The sequence below is a fragment of the Triturus cristatus genome, chromosome 4_2 (assembly GCF_964204655.1).
Source record: "Triturus cristatus chromosome 4_2, aTriCri1.1, whole genome shotgun sequence".
NCBI classification, from domain to species: domain Eukaryota; kingdom Metazoa; phylum Chordata; class Amphibia; order Caudata; family Salamandridae; genus Triturus; species Triturus cristatus.
Window position 1 is genome coordinate 325,221,539 of NC_140586.1, and position 18,005 is coordinate 325,239,543.

At 47.4% G+C, this 18,005-nt stretch overlaps 1 protein-coding gene across 5 annotated transcripts in view; it reads right to left on the minus strand.

Annotated features, from left to right (window-relative positions):
- SWT1 (SWT1 RNA endoribonuclease homolog) overlaps positions 1 to 18,005 on the minus strand; it is a 976,200-nt gene that overhangs the window by 131,520 nt on the left and 826,675 nt on the right. For all 5 annotated transcript variants that reach the window (XM_085601694.1, XM_085601692.1, XM_085601689.1 and 2 more), the window contains one exon: positions 9,805 to 9,948. In XM_085601694.1, coding sequence (XP_085457820.1) covers positions 9,805 to 9,948 — 144 coding nt within the window. The remainder of the gene's footprint in view (positions 1 to 9,804; positions 9,949 to 18,005) is intronic.

Here is an 18,005-nt window from a genome sequence, read left to right on the forward strand (position 1 = left end):
GTAAATTTTGAGGTATTGAAGTGCGTTGAGATTCGTGTTTGACTCCTACAAGGCTCTTCTGTCTTACCAGAGTGTTTTCTGTTATGTCTGCAAGCACACCAATGGTACCTTGACAAATCTTCTGTGATGGGATTACGATGTGAGCCTGTCTGGTGCTTGTGGAGGGGTGATGAAGCCAAGGCCCTAGATGCTTAACTCAGGGTACCACGATTCTCTCTCCCTTTTGTCTGCATAGAAGGGGGGTGGGGGCGCTCCTGCAACTCTATCTCTCTCTCCTTTGTGGTGGTAATCGCGGGACACACTATGGCGTATTTGATGTGGCTCGGTCCTGGAACTGGTGTAGGGCCTGGTGTGCCTCAATCCCACTTATAGACAATGTATACAGAGAGGGGTGAGGGCGCCACTCTCACCCACTCATGGTGCTCCCCTCCGCAGCAGCTGCACTCCGATGGGGTCCTTAAGCATATGCGCCGCGTCAGCACTCCAGTGTTTTATTTAATCCCAGAAACATAGGCGGGAAACCAGATGCCAAATTCAGGGCCAGAGACGTGAGGCACTCAGGTGCGAAACCTCAAATACGCGAGGGCGGAGCCGCTCACTCAGTTCAACTCACCACAGATCCGAAAGGGGAGGAGGACGTCACTGCGGGTATCATGACCTGTTAATGGCGGCAGGAATAGAGGAGCGAGGCAGTGGAAAAGCCTCCCCAGGTCCTCCACGTTCACTTCTCAGTCATGCATTTTTCCTCTCTGGCGTCCTGTATTAGGTCATTCAACATGTCGAAGAGCACTGGCACTTCTGAGGAAAATACCACCACCTCAGTTGCTGCCGCCTCAATTGTCGATTGTATTTCTCCTTCTTTCAGGCGTCCTGGACTAGGTAATTCAATAGGGTGAAGAACATTGGCACTTCTGAGGGAGATACCACCACCTCAGTTGCCGCCACCTCAATTGACGATTGAGTTCAATTATGCCAGTCTTGGTTTACCGGAGCAGCAGGTGGTAGAGCACGAAAAGCTGGAAGTGGGGTTGATGAACTATGCAAGGGCCGAGGCTGTGAGCGTGCCTCTTGGCCCAGCTGACTCATCCGCACATCAGGCCCTTAAACCCTCTCAGTATCCGATGAAAACGCCTGGACCCAGGCCAAGGCACACAACCCCTCGTGAGGCATCTGCATTGAGGTCTCAGCAGCACTAAGGAGGCCACCATCCGGAGCTACCAGATCAGGCGGCCATCTTCTCTCGTGGCCAGACCACGACCCAACGTTATCTTTCTGCAAGGGATGACAGAGAACATTTACCTGTTGAGGGAGAAACCTAACGTACCAAATAGTTTGAGACAAGTCTTCATAGTAGAGTCTTTGGGTGGTAAAAAAAAATTCTTCCAATTGTCCACATATGGAAATACTTGGTGGCCTGGACTCCTCAGAAAGCTGCCACTGGGGCATTTTGTAAACGTTCTTGGGACTGATTTTAAATCAAAAGGGAAGCCCTTGAATTTGTACTGGTAACCGGCAACTTTAAAGTGTAGGTATTTGTTTTTTAGGGTGTATAAGGACGTGAAAATAAGTCTTCTGCTGATGTAAAGGTGTCATGTATTCTCCTTCCAACAAGAGATGAAGAATCTGTGGCAGGGACACTATGTCAAAAGATTGTTTTGTTAGGTAATTTTGTTAATTGCTAAAGATCAGAAATGAGCCTCTGCTCGTTTGACCTTTGGATGAAGGAGAAGTGAGCCTAGAATCCTACTTGCCACTGAGATTAGGGCATAAATTCTATGGCATCTTTGAGTATCTAAGATAATGTTGGTTTGTCACATATCTGGTGCTGGAGCGTCATTTTGCATAGAGGAATCAGAAGTAGTTTCTGAAGGATTCTATAGTATAATCAAATCTCATCAGATCTAGGACCCATTGGTTAGTTGTGATAGCTTTCGTTCTTCGTAGCAAATCAAAATTCTGTCCCCGTCAGGAAGACATATTGATGGTGGAATGGGGGCTGTGGCCAGTGCCATTGTTCTCTTGTGCTGTCCTGACCTCTTGACTGAGCTCTTCCCATACAGCATGGCGCTTTTCCTTGGTAGGCTGGTGGTGGTGGTAGAGTCCTATATTGCTGTTGTTGATATGACTGTCCATCAGACTGTTGTCAAACTCGACACAGTTGATATCTGTAAAACAAGTATCCTATCCTATATGAGAATTGTCCTTTTTTTTTTTTTGAAAAACTTTACTGTGCAGAGAGTCAAAATTACAGACACGGGCCTACAACCACCAGGGCCGGCCGCTAGTTTGTGCCAGTCAATTACATAGCGTCGCAGAGCAGCAACTGATCTCCAAAGGCACAGCAGGAATATAGAATTATTCTCCGCAACTCAAAAGTTAGACAGGATACAGACATTTTTAAATTTTGAAGAGAACTAAAAAATTAACAAACAAAACTCAAGGCGAGAAACAATCTAAATGGTGCCGAGCGCCGACGGGGGGACCCCACCATACCAGATAAAGAATCAGGAGGTCAATAAAGTCAACCCGGGGGGGAGGGGAGGCAGCGGGGAAGTCAGAACCATCCACATAACAAGTACAGTATTCCGGGAACCCCAGGATCAGGGGGACAGAGGAATGTCAGAAGTATCTTCAAAAGGGGGCGTACAAATGTTACCTCGGTAGGCGTTCCATTGACCCCAAATTTTACCCCAGGCTTGCCCCGAACCAGATATACCGTCTTCTCTCTGAACATGCACCAATCCATGTTCTCCTTCCACACTGACACGGTGGGAGGCCGTCGGGAACCCCAAAGCTGCGCGATATCCCTCTTTGCAATCATGTTCCCAAGTGCCGCCCACCGGGCCTGGGCAACGTTGTAGTCATTAGGCTCCCATACATTCAGCAGACATCGACGAGCCTCAGGCAACAGAGCGACCCCAGTGACATCCTCCATCACCGCATGCACACGGCGCCAATAAGCCTCGACCTCGCGACACTCCCAAAGGATATGAAGGAAGGTGGCACTCAATCCACAGCCGCGCTTACACAGCCCATCCGAAGAAAAACCCATCACAACCAACCGAGGACCCGTCACATACACACGGTGAAGAATTTTTAGCTGGACAAGACGGAGACGGGCCGGAATGGCGACCTCCTTCGGGGAGGACAGTGCAGACTGCCAGTCCTCGTCGTCCAACTCCAACCCGTCTCCGGTCCAGGCCTCCCGAAGATGCACAAGGAGGTCTGCCCGATTATTAATTAACTTCTTATAAATTAAGGAAATCGTACTATCGGGCAGATGACCATCAAGTATACGGTCCTCGAGTGGGGAAGCTGCGGGGATCGTGGTACCTGCCCCAAAGGCCGACAGCAGAGCGTGGCAAACCTGCACGTACCTGAAGAACTCCCTCTCACTCAACTCATACTCACTCTGAAGCACCGCAAAGGATTTGACCGCCCCTTTCACCCAGAGGTCACCCACTCTGCTGATGCCAATCATATCCCAGTTCTCAAAGCCTTTCGTTGTCCAGAGGCATCCCAATCCGTCCGACGCAAACAAGGGGGTCGCTCGTGTCAGGCGCTCATTCCAACCCATGGCAACATTAGCATCCCTCCACACACGTACTGCAATCTTAGTGGGTCCCGTTAGGTTCCTCCCAGCCGCCCGAGAATAGAGTGCTCTGTTGAAGTCGCCACCAGGCAACTGATATTTATCCATCTCGAAAGCCGGATTCGGACCCGGTGCGTAAGTAGCATGGTTGATAGCGGACAGCTGGGAGGCCCAATAATACCTCCTGATATCCGGGAGCGCGATGCCCCCGTCGTACCAGGGGAGAGTCAGTTTTGCGAGAGCTATACGAGCGCGACCATCCCAAATCAGTCTCCTTGCAAACCCTCTACCCCCCGGAAATAAGCCGCCGGAATAATGTCAAAGGAGTTCTGGAGTGCGTAGAGAAATCGGGGCAGTGACATCATTTTAAAAAGTGCCGCTCGACCGAGTGGCGACAACGGCAACCTACGCCAGCGGGCCACATCCAACTTCAAGCGCCGAAGAGGAGGAAGGAGATTATGCTCATGGCGGACCGCCGGGTCCAACGATACATAGACCCCCAAGTACTTGAAACTGGATTGCAAAATTTGGATGGGAAACCTATTCGGCAGGGGGGGAAGGCCACCGGAAATGACATACACACAAGATTTGGACCAATTAATAGTCAACCCGGAGTTTTTCCCGAAAGAAGTGAGGACATCAAAAAGGACATTAAGGGATTCACGCGGGAAGGTGAGGTACAAGAGAATATCGTCGGCGTACAACGAGACTCGGTCCTCAAAGCCAGGGGCCCACTGAATACCCCTTATCGACGGTTCCCATCGGAGCCAGGCCGCGAGCGGTTCTAAAGCAAGAGCAAAGAGCAGGGGGGACAACGGACACCCCTGCCTAGTGCCCCTCCCGAGAGCGAAGGGCTGGGACACCCTCCCATTGAAAACAACCTGAGCTAGCGGATCCGTATATAAAAGTCTCACCCAACTGATAAATCCCGCCCCGAAACCGAACTTCACCAGTGCGGCCCAGAGGTATGGCCATTCGATCGTGTCAAAGGCCATCGTGGCGTCCAACGAAGCCAAGATGGCCGGCTCGGAAAGAAACTCCGCCCTGGCGAGAACGCCATGCAAACGCCGCAGGTTGAGAGCAGTGTTCCGGTGGGGAATGAAACCGGACTGATCCGGATGAATCAAGTCACAGATAACAGCGAGTAAGCGATTAGCGAGGACCTTGGCAAGAATCTTCGGTTCAGCGTTTAATAGGGAAATGGGCCTGTATGAGGCACAACGATCACGAGGCTTGCCCTCCTTAGGAATCACAACTATGGTAGCCAGACGTTGGTCACTAGGGAGGGAACCGAGCTCACGCGACTCCAAAAACATATCGCGGAGAAACGGCGCCACTTTATCAGGGCATAATTTGTACAATTCAATGGGCAAGCCATTGGGGCCCATAGCCTTACCAGTACGAAGGGAACGAATCGCGGCCGCGATCTCGTTGGCTGACAACGACGCATCCATGCATTCTCGATCCTCTTCAGACTGGCAAGGCAGCGCAATATCCCTCAACAGGGAACAAGATCGGCCACATCTCTGTCGGACACCGGGGAGTAGATCACACGAAAATAGTCAGCAAAACACTCCACAATCTCGCCAGGGTCAGTCATACGCACCCCGTCGGGGTTCTGAAGCACAGAGACCACGCGATTCAGTCTCTCCAAGCCAAGCAATCAGTTTACCCGCCTTATCCCCGACATCATACAGTCTACCTTGCTGTTCCCTGTACAATGTCTTGGCGGCATCAGTGACAAGGGATTTGTATTCAAACTGTTTCAAGCTAAGGGCATGAAGCCCCTCATGAGTAACACACGAGTCTAGCTCAGCCTCCAACTCCAGTATTTCAGCCTCAAGCCCCGCGACCTCCCCATTCCTAGCTTTCTTGGTCTCAGCTATTAAAGAGAGGGCCTGGCCCCGTATGACCGTTTTAAAGGCTTCCCACAAGGACACTGAGGACAAGACAGACCCCTTGTTCTCCAAGAAGTAGTGGTCGAGCGACTTCAGGAGGCTATCGCGAGTCTTAGGGCTACGGAGATGCCAAGGGTTAATGGGGGCGATCCGCCCCGCGGCCTGCATCCCCGTATCGAAATGCAGCCACACAGGGGAGTGATCTGAGATGCCCCGGGCCAAGTGTCGAACCTCACCAATGTGGGTGGCCTGGGCCGCGGACATAAGGAAGTAATCAAGCCTGGAGAGACTCCCATGCGCCCCGGAGTGGAAGGTGTACTGACACTGCGTCGGGTGCATCAACCTCCAACAATCCACCAGCCCAAAAGTGTCCAAGAACCCACCAAGCCATGATTGGGAAACGGGAAGGGCCCTGGGGGGATGACGATTCAGGTCGCCGGATAGCACAGAATTAAAGTCACCACCCATGAAGAGAAGACTATCAGGGAGTTCCAGCAACATCCGACCAACATCAGAGAAAGTTGAGGTCTGGAGGCCCGGGGGGACATATATCGTGACTAAAGAAAGGGTCCTACCCTCCCACCTCCCAGTTAGGGCGGCATAACGCCCTCTGTCGTCAAGGATGACGTTGTCAATCTCTAGTGGGAGGGAAGACCGAACAAGAATACCGACCCTCCTGGAACCGGTGGTGAACCCGGAGTGTGCAACCAGTCGGTATCCCCACCTATTCATAGCATGACAAACATTGCCAACCAGATGCGTTTCCTGCAGGAGTACAACATCAGGCGCCAGACGACGCAAATATTGTAGTACAACACCCCGTTTGATACGATCCCCCAATCCATTGATGTTCCAAGTTAGCAACCTCAACCCACTACCCCCCATCCCCACAAAAGTAGCAGGAGTCTCCCCACAGAAAGCAGGACACCGGAAACAAAGAAAGAACAAATATGCCACCTTGAGAGAAAAAAAAAACACCCCCAAACACAAACACCCCCACCAAAACCCGTTACAACTCCCCCCTCCCTGCACCCCTGCAAACTGTAAAACCACCCCAAAATGCAGTGTGCCTGTCGCCCTAACAATCCCATTCTACAAAAAGACCCCGGAGGAGGAGGAAGGCCAGCCATCACCCGCCACCCAGACGAGAGCTACTATAAAACAAAATATACAAGAGAGGTAGAACCCAACTGAGTAATGTCCGAGTATCAAGGTTAGGGACCGAAAAGTCAATTCTGTAGAGGCTCACCACCCTCGGCACCGCCAGAGTGCCCCGCTCGATCGCCCCGACCAGGCAGGGAATCCAACCAGTCACTCACATTGTCCGGTCGTTCAAAAAAGAAGGTCCGCTCCTCATGTTCCACTCGAAGCCTGGCAGGGAAGAGCATCGCATACTTCAAGCCCAGGTCCCGAAGACGTCGCTTAACCCCCTGAAAGCCCATCCTCTGTCTCTGAACGAGTTGAGTGAAGTCCGGGAAAAAATTGACTGAGGAGTTTTCGAATTTCACCGGGCCGTGCACCCTCGAGGCCTGCAAGATCGCATCTCGGTCCCTGAAATGGAAAAGCTTGGCGATGATAGGCCTCGGGGGAGCGCCAGGCCTAGGCTTACCGCCCGGGACACGATGTGCACGCTCCACAGCAACAAACTTGCTAAGTCCAGACGGGGCAAGATAGGTGAGGATTAGCTCTTCGATCAGGAGGTCAACAGAACGAGTCTCGGGATTCTCCGGAACACCTATGACGCGGATGTTGTTGCGTCTTGCCAGGTTCTCAAAATCATCCAACCGATGGGACATCAAGTCGTTTGCCGATTTCAGGGCGCCAAGGTCTGTTCGAAGTTCCGACACATCGGCCGTGAGGCTGGAGGTCGTCAAATCCAATGACTTCACATTCTCGTTAGGTTTGGACAGGACAGCCCTGATTAAAGTGACATCGATGGCGACCGTGTCAAGTTTACGAGCCAGGGCCTCATACTGCTGGCCGATGGTCTCCTTCATACCGGTAATGGCGCCCATAATGTCCTGCAGGGACAAGTCGACAGGGACAGATGGGCCGTCTCTAGCATCCTCCGGGGCAGTGCTGGAGAGCCCTGGGGATCCCTTGGCTTGAGTGTAGCGGTCCATAACATTTGTCTGGAACTGTCCCCCGCAAAGAGACGTCTTGGTCTTCCGCTTCTCGGGTTCACCCCTGCCCGTCATGGTGGGAGATGCACCCCGGAGGGGCCCGCAGGACCGAGTGAAAATGGCCGCCGGTCGGCCGGGCACAAACCGGCCGAGAAGCTGGGCCGTGGGGTCCGGAGAAAGTCACGACTTGACTCAGTACTCCGTAGGGAGAAAGCAGTGATGACACCAGACTGGACTGGTCCCCGGCAGAGCGGAACAGACCCTCAATCAGACCGTGCCAGAAACCAAAAGCGAAACTGAAAGTGGGGGACGCCCACTGGCGAGGTCCCAATGCCGTTGTTATTCAACTACGTCCCGGATCCACAGCTCACCAAGTCCCCGGCATTGCCCCGAGATGGGCCTCAAAAGTTCAAAATGCTGTAATTTCGGTCCCCCAAGTCCGATTCAAATTCTGAAAGGAGTTATGGACTCAGTCGAGGTTCACCTTCAAAAGCCCGTCCAAGAAATCAGGATATCATCAGGATAAATTGCGAGGAGTGGCGAGGGTCCGGGGAGCCCTGTGCCCACGCGACCACCTTGGATGCGCGCTAAGCTCCTCCGCCTCTATTGTAAAACTCGCAGCGACCTGGCAGCATCCGTGCCCAATTTTATGGGCTGTACTGCATCATTAATGTGTCTTCCAAACAATGAATCCCCATTGAAGGGCATATCTAAAATTCTAAACTGAATTTTCAAACGAAGTTGAGCATCTCCAGCCTTGCTGTCATAACACAGCTGCTCCAATCAACTGCATAAAACCCCGTTGCTAACTCTAAAATAACTGAAGAGGCACTTTCCCCTTCGTGCAATTTCTATCTGGCTTGTTAGGAGGCCTTTTTGACAAAGGCCACTACATCAGAAGGACTGTAGCAAATATTTTGTCAGCTTTCCTGGGAATCTTGTGAGGTGGCTCTTTAGAGGTTAATGGTTCTTCCTATAATGGTGATTTTCCAGATTGTTTGTGCACCAAATTCTCGCTCTTTGAAGCTTTCTTAAGAATGAGAGTTGAGTATTCCATGACCTACCGTCAAGGGGAGCATCTTTTGCCTTTGAATTTTGAAGCCATACAAAAAGCCTACCTTCTCTATCTTTGAAGGTTTTACTAGAAAATATTTAAAAATCTTGCAATCCTTTGCCTTATGGGAAGGATGAAGACAGACTATGTTCAACCATTGTCCCTTAAGTCCCACGAGTAGTGTCATTGAGTAAAGAAAAATATTTCAAAACTTCTCTCACATCCAGGTTCTTCATGACCTCTAAATTTGTTAAAAATAAATTCTCCAGAAATGGTGCAAAGTAGTTTGACAAAAAGTGAAACATCCGTAGGTTTCACTACTATTGTCATCCATGCTAACATCTGTGCACAAAAAACCTATTTAAGTGTTTTTTTCGCTGTTATGCTTCACTTTAGTTTTGCAAACGTATGCAATTACACTGTGTATGTGCAAATTTCACATTGGCGTTGAAACATTTTTGCAAATATTCATACTTCGGCTTAGGCATTAGAATCTCACGTTTTGCCTTGTTGCTCCAAAATAACTGAACTGATTTCCACCAAACCAAAAGCAGGTACTAAATGATCGTCATTAAAACGAGATAATCTTCCCTTCAGTGATTTTGCCGTGGCACGTGCACAAAAATGCTCTTTGCAAATCCCACTAACCAATGGATAAAATATTATTTTGGCAATCCCCCGCCAACCCCTTTATAACTTCTGAACCATTCACCTGATCTACGTCAAATTGGGCAAATGTCTACGATGTACACCGATACACTTTCTCTGTAACTCCAGTAAATACTAGTCTAAAGGACCCAAAGTTATTAAGGATATACAAATCAGATATCTTACGGAGTGAGGTGACAACCTTAACTACAGAGGCATGAGTGAGCCTCTAAAATAAAATAAAAACTACTAAGGGACAACCTAGTCATATATCTCCTTTTGAGTGGAATAAAGCACTATAACGTGCTCTCAATATTCATTTTAGTTTTTCAAATATTAAAAAAACTTGAATACAATAACCAGTGTGGCAGAACTAAACCAATGATTAGTTAAAGTAAAATAACTAAATAAAATATAATAACTGCTGGACGTCTGATATGGTAACAGTCACACACACCCCTCAAAATCCTTTGCACAACAGCTGCTTACCTTTGAATTCCTTCAAGAATATTCTTCACAGCCACCATGAGTTTTTGAAGGCACACAAAAGTTTCGTGAAGTGGCAGTATGCTTGTGTCCGGCTGCTCAAGTAGGAGAGGCTGAATATCCGCAAACTTCTGAAATATGTCATTGCTGTTGATGACCAAACAAGACAAAGTATTTATTTTCATAAAGCAAACATTTGTAAGATTTCAATCTCTCTTTTTTGAGCCATAATGTTTTTAAAATGTGAATGAATACATATCAAACGAAAAAAGATAGAGTGCAAAAACACGTATTACCTGTTATTTCTGATGTACACCATTTGAAAATTTCCTTAACTTGATATTATTACTTACATTCTATTTTATAGTTATTAATGAAGCAGTGAAGCCATGTCTATTGTAGATTCATCAAGGTTCATACGTTGTGGTTTTAAAAGAGTTCACAAATACTGCAACAAAGCGTATTTAAGAGTCAACGGTTCACTGCTCAACATACACATTTTCATTATTTGGGGATTTTATGAAGGCCTGCATGTCTTCTTAGGGCCACTTCAGGGAACTCACAGTCTTGGAGGAAAAGCCTGCTTTTATAAACTAGAGCTGTTTTCGTTTGAATAGGTGTAGTAGAATCTAGTATGTAGTCGTTAACTTGTGAGTCACTTAATATGAAAGCTTAGATTTCCCTCGGGTCAACAAATCAATTCAGATTTGTTCCCCACTTTAACCTATCACCAGCTATTTCTCCTCTGCCAACTGTTTCAAATCTCTCTGCTTTTGGGTAGCTAAGACAGCATTCTTTGGCAATCCTTTACAAAATAAAAAGGGTTTCAGGCAGTAAAAATGCTATAAGGGTTTTGAATCCAATTTAAATTTTCTATTTTTGTTTTTATAATATTCTTACACAAGCACACTGAAATATAACAATATGTAAAACAACTGTTGCCTTTACATAGGAAATATCCTCATGTCCTAATTGAGGACCACAACTCTCCTCCCAGAGGATGCATACGGAAGAGAGCTTGAAGTGCTACCCATGATTGGCTAGTAAGTACATCACTGGCATCCAACCCATTACAGATCCTCTGTGGTGAAAATAAACGGATCATCAGCTGCCAACTGGCTGCCAAGAACTACGAGGTGACAACCACGTACTCAGCTCCCAGGGGCAGTAACTTCTTTCACGCTACCTAGCACAAGGGAACCTTTTCCCAGGTCAATTACTGTGCCCATTCAGTCTGGAAAATTGGCATCAAAAGATCAACTCACAATTATCTCCTGGAACGTGGCGGGGCTGGCTTAAACACTCCGTTCCAAACAAGGGCTTGACTTTTTAAACAGCAATAACATCATATGCCTCCAGGAAACCTGGTCGCTGATCCCCATTGCAATTTAAGGGGTTTATGAAATTTTTCAATTGGCAACACAAACAATTCTATTCGGGCGGCCATCAGGGGCCTTTTGATCTTCTTAAAACAATCTCTCATAGTTTTGATCTTCTTACCCATATGTGCAAGCCCTAGTCATCGAAGGTCTTAAAAGCGGCCAGAAGTCTTCTCTCTGATCCTCATAAATTGTTACCTGAACCCCCGCAAAACTTCAAAAGCATGCGCCATGGGGACCCTGTGATCGACCATCAAGACAATCATCGAATCTCATCCCACACATGAAATCGTGTTGGTAGGCGACTTCAACACCAAATTCCAGGGCCATCGTCATAGTGTCGGACAGAGGAATAGCGAACACGATCAATTCAACAATCTACTTACCATATTTGGCCTAAAATCGGCAAAACGGACCCCGACGAATGCCTGCCCCACGTTCAAGAAAATCTCTACAATCGATTACATCTTCATGTCCAGCGGATTAATTAATCATCTTCGTAGCTTCGACATCGTAAATCGCACAGAAAGCGATCCCAATCCCCTGGTAATAAATCTGAATTTAAACCACCAGATAGCTGACACAGGCCAGGAGCTAGGCTAACCCATAGAAGATGAACCAATGAACGTGGTAAAGCAAATCAAGTGGCAACCTTACCACTCGCCCCTGGTGGCTAAATGGCTCGACAACGTGAATTCTCAACTACAGGATCATCCAGGGAATTTCCTCCTAATAAACTGGGACCTGATGACCAGAGAGTTGGGAGCATTTCTCCATGGCCACAGGGGTCTTTCAAAGCAATACCAACAACTACCAAGATACATAAACAAACCTTTGTCGGAACGGAGCATCAACCTCACACGGAAGAACTTGAGGAAGAAAACCCACGTGCTCAAACTCAACCCAACACACGGAAATCTACTGGCAGTTAAGGAAGCACGGAATGCCCACAAAAAAAGCCCTGAAACATGCTCAGCAAGAGGAGGAATGGAAAAGGATCTTCTTAATGCTCAAAGAAGGTTCCCTAGCTTGATTCTGGCAGTATGTGAACACCCTAAAATCTCTCGGACCCCCGAGATCAAACGCGGTCCCGGCACCAGTGTGGGAGAACCACGTGAGAACCCAGTTCCTGGCACAGAATCTCACAGCTATAACGATCAAAGTCTCATCGAACGGAGAAGAACACCAAACCCTGATTCAACCGAAGGAAATTGTAAAACTAATAAAAACTATGAAGTCCAGCGGAGCGCCGGGCCCAAATGGGCTCCCTGCGGGGATTTTCCAATCTGCTCCAGAGGGCTGGGCAGCGCTACTTACCTCACTATTCAACATTGCATACACCCTTGGTAAAACACGTGAAGATTGGAGGGCTCAATACTATGCCCAAATCACAAAAAAGGAGACTGATTAAATTCAAGCAATTATCGTTTAATAGCTCTGTTAGATCTGGAAGCTAAAGCACATGCACGTATCCTTCTGGAAAAACTGGGAAATTGGGCAGAAGGAAATTAGTTGTTCCTTTTCTTTCAAACAGGCTTCCAAGGTGGAGCCGCTACAGCCAACAACATAATTGCTCTATCTGCCCTCTGTCACCAAGCCACCCAGCTGGACTAACCTCCACTCTATTGCTGCTTTGTCAACCTAACAGCAGCCTCTGACAAGGTCGAAAGACAACTGCTGTGGAAGAAACTAGTAAATTGGGGCATTCCATCTTCATTCCTAACAGCCATAATGCCTCTCTACTCGAAAACCTGGGTACAGGTTGTAGGAAGGTGGATATCTGACTATGGTTACCCCCAACTTTTTGCCTAGTGTCTAGCTGGTTTTTCGACTTAGTTGGCCTGAGATTCTGCCATTCAGGGTCTCAGGCTGTCTGCTCTCTCTTTAAAATGGACTCCATGTACCCTAGGTACATAACCAATTGGTAAGGATCACCTTATTGGACCCAGTACAGTGTACCCTAGGTACCCAGGGCATAGGTGTACCCTAGGCCTCCCAGGGGCTGCAGCATGTATTATGCCACCCCTGGTCTGGCCTTCTAATCAGACACAACTGGCTGATCACTCAGCTGGGGCAAGGTCGTGTAATCACCCCTTGCTTAGGTGTAGTATTCCTATACCTACCTTATATATAGACACATGTGTACCTATCAGCCACTCCTATGGCAGGCCTTAACAATCCTGGAGGCAGAGTGCTTGGTAACATGTGAGATGGTGCTCTAGCATGAGCTGAGCCTGTCTGCAGCTTTCGGAACCATGTCCTTATAGCTGTTCTATGATATAGCCTACCATATACTCTTAAAGTGCCTTATAATCTTAAACAGTTATGGTAACTATGGTTTGGCTTTATCAAAACATGTCGTGTAAGGTGTCTAACACTTTGGAATAATACCCCCATACCATTTCTGGTGATGAGGATATTATTCCTCCCTTCTAGAGGGAGAGACATGTTAAAATCCTACTTTGCTGTTTAACTCTCACCAAAGCCTCAGCATCACAAAATGGATGCTGCTGCCACAGACACGAGTCTGACCTTCTGCTGTTGGGAGCCCTCCCAGCCAGGGAGGCCTGGACAATAGGTTTCCTGCTTGGGGAGGTGCTAGCACCTCCCCAGACAGACTTTAGTGTATTGGGGCAGGGAGGGCTGAAAGGAATGAGACATGCCTGGGGCACACAAGGTGCTCCATGCATAGTCCAGTTCAAACCGGTGCTGGGGCACTCCAGCCCCAGCTCTGGCGCAAAACTGGACAAAGGAAAGGGGGTGTAGCCACTCCCCTTCCTGGTCCCACCCTTAGGAGGGACCTTGCAGGTAGCCCAGCCCACTAGCCCAGTATATTAGTAACTAGTTGGGCCCTGCTAAAGTAGATTATCCTGAACCTGCAACTTGAACAGAAACTCTGGACCTTCGACATTCGACAAAAGAAGAAGACTGAAGAATCTCCCTTGTGGCCAAGGAGTGGTCACCCTGTGCGAACAGGCACCATCAAGAGACTTACCCTTTGCTTTGCTGAAGTTCTATGAGGGACCGACTGCAGAGCCTGACCAGAGCCTTGACTTCCAGACTTCTCCGACCCTTATCCACATCCACAGCCGAGCTGAGATCCGTGGAGGTGACGAGAGACGTGGGACCGGCTACCTGGGAAAAGTGGCGAGTATCTTCCAGCGCAGCTTCTGAGGCACCCTCGAGGTTGTGCACCGGGGATTGAGAAGCCCCAACCCCAAGCACCATCTGCACCGAAGATCAGCCCCCCACACTCCACGAGTCCTGCGTGGGGCCCTTCTGCATTTTCCTGCTTGCCGCGTCTGTCCGGTTGCTTGCCCGTTGGCTAGTAACCTTTGCGACGACACACCTTCAATTTTCCACTGCTGGTTTGGCTCCTCCAGACTGGCTCCTGCTCCTCTGTAAAAGAGAAGCACCCCAGACCTTCCTGGTCTGCACCAGAAGCAAGTCCACTATTCTTCGTGGGTTCCGCTTGCCAAGGGTTGGTGAGTCCTAGTTCGACTTCGACGCCGCCGACAGCACGAGCCTTCGTGGGACAGCTCGCCTCCTGGTCCTGGTCGTCCTCGACGTCTCCTGGTACCCGTGGCTGCTGCGACAAGCTTCACCTCTTCACCTGCAATCTCCCGACATCGCCTGGTTCCTTCCTGGTTCCACGTGGTCACTGGCTAGTGACCCAGACACTGTCCCTTCTGCTTGCAGGTATCCTTCCTTCTTGATCCCGGCCTTGGGATCCACCGGACACTCTTCACTGACTGCCTGTCAGCATCTTTCCTTCAGGCATCCATAGAAGTCGACGACGAAACCCGACGCAAGTTCACACCTATGCACCCGCAGCCCGTGGGCTAGGTAACTTGGGTACTCCAGTGCTCATCAGGGTATTGACTATCCTAGTGTCTAGTTCTCAAGTCTCGACTTCCTAGCTACTCCAGAAGTGTCCTAAATCTTATTAATTCTAAACTGTAATATTTCTATCGATTATACGCATTACGCGCGAGTGTTTCCACTCTGCACCTGAATCCCGTGGGCCTCCCACTTCCTAACTGTTGGTAGGGTAGTGTAGCCCCAGCGATTCCCTAGGCCTAGGCCTATCCTATTTCCCTGACAGTGGTCCTTATACCACTTACTTAGTATATGGTTTGCGTGGCCCCTAGGGCCTAACTGTATTACTTACCTGTGTGACTTAATGTATGCTTGAATAAGACTGTGTTGTACTTACCTCGAATCTCATAAAGAGTGCTGAGGGTTTGACTAGAATAAATACACTTTATTTTATATATATATCTGTTGTGGTGTCCTTTCATTTGGTATTCAAGGGATTACATATGGTATAACAGCTGGCTTCACATGCCATTCATAGTTTAGCCTAAGACTGCTCTTGTCCATGCTACCACTAGGATAGCTGGTCTATAAGTAGGCTATTTGGTTTTAGGTTTAAACCTATAATAACTGATAAAACCCCACCGAAAGGAAAATAGCCATCACTGGTGTAATCATATAAACACTGAAAAAACACCTTTGCAACCACAAACTAAGTGCCATTCAAAGAAAGGAAAAGATGAGTGAAAGAGTCATTTTTATTTCGTCCTTAAGGGGCCAATACAATGTAACTTTGTTATACAAGGTAGTATCAAGAGAGACTGGGCTAACATTATTCTGCTTGAGTTTTGTTGTTTAGGGATGTCACTGAAACATTGTCTCTTCTTTCTTCTGCTTTATTTTAGGTTTGTGGTCTTTGGTCTAAAGATGCAGTGTTTAGATGCATTTTTAGGTCTTGTTTAGTTATTGTATAAACTGTAGAGAATTGGGAAATATCAAAATCATATTTGAAATGTTGGCTACATTTGACTTCACTGATAGGTGAAATGGCTGGATTAATTAGAATCTTTCCTAATATGTAGCATCACATTTACCCACAGGCAGAGAATGGATGAAGTCTTTTGATACATCTGTCCCCCTTTCTAGTGAGTCAGTATTGATTGTAAGTGAATCGCCAAACAGCCCAGTTTTCAAATATTCAATGCAAGATGCAGTGACAGGTATGTGTGAAACGAATGTTGTCACCAAGCATCTGAGATAGTGGTGAAAACATGACACCAGGCGTTTGGTAAACATGGAACACAGTGTCACTTGGAATGCTGCTGAAAAAGTTCCTACCACGTTCAATTAAGATTGGAGTGATATTGTTTGTATTTGCAGTAATTCAGCTACGTATATGAACAAGTTGTATGATGGCCTGTCAAAATCGATACCTGAGCTAAAGTGCTTCCCTGTAAGAGATCCTTGTATCTTGCTAGAGTGTATGCTGAAAGCATCTTTACAATCTTCAGAGTTAATGAAGAATGCTATTGACTTAGTAGTCCATTTTGATGCAGTAAAAATGTATTTGGTTCTTATATATCCTGTGCACACACTACCTATACACATGCACTATCAGTGCAGAAAGAAAGCAATAATTAAAATTAAATTGAAATTCCATCAACACTGGAAAAACACTGTTTCTGTTGTTTTTAATGGCGCAAAAATGTGTAACCACTGATAACCACTGTTTTTTAAGGTATTGAAAAAACTGAAAAAACCCCACCAGAATTTACCAAAAATAGAAACTGAAAACAGGAAAGCCTATGTATAAGGTTGACTTTACAACCAATCACCATAAGGGTTGTTTGGACTGATACAAAGTGTACACTAGAATTAGTGACATCATATATCAGGCCAACTTCTCACACAGGTGAAAAGAGGCCCCACATCTCTCTCAGCTGAAATCTGTACGACGGGAGGTCTGAAACAAGGTTGTGTGCTTGCTCCCCTCCTTTTCAATCTTCAATCTGTATACAGCAGACTTGGGAAAAGCTCTCGTCAACAGCTTCCCCCGACTAGGCAATCGGTCTCTAAATATTCTTCAGTACGCAGATGACAGTCATCATGGATCACACCAAAGTGGGCCTCCAACAAGCTCTGACCTGTTTACATGAATACAGCCCACCTAATTATCTTACCATCAACTCAGATAAGCCCACGATTATAATAATAGGCAGGCAAAAGCACAAAAAACATATCACATGCACCATAGGTTCCAGGAAAATAAATTCAGTGCAGAAACTTGGGGGTCTGGTTCATAAAAACCCACTGCCCATAAAAAAGAGCTGGCTAACAAATTGACTGCCATAACATTTGGTTTGTTAAAATTGAACAACATGTTAAAAAGTCCGTCAGCAGTGGGCATCAGAAAGGGCACTCAAGCTTCTCTTCTCCCAGCACTTTCGTATGGGCATCAACGGTTTCCTGGAGCTTGTTCGGAAATCCTAGGGTGGGCTCAATGTGTGGCCCATTAAAAAATCTTTCAACTCCAAAAACACCTTTCTAGGACGAGAGTTAGGCTGGAGCTCGGGCTAGTCAAACAATCATCAATCCTTGAAGCCGACTTTCTAAAATATTATATTCGAATCCTAAAATCTCTGAGGGAATCCTTAAAAAGCTGCCTCAGAGACACATTCGAAAAAATTGGCTCACAATCGAATAAGCAGCTTACGAGAGCCATGGCCTCCATTGAAATAAACAAACCAGCATTCACTCTCCTTTGCATTTCATACGCCACCTGGAAATCGCATATCTATAAACAAGTCAAACTAATCTCATTCCAGCAAGACTAGGCCTCATTAAAAACACTATCTTTCCTGACCCCGCTGAATGACTCATATTTAGTAAACAAACCTCAACCCTACCTTACCGCCCGCTTAACCCTAAAACCAGAAAAGAGATTATGTACATGCGATTGCTGGCACTTCCAATTATGGACTTCAGCCGGGCCTGTGCAAACCCAAACAC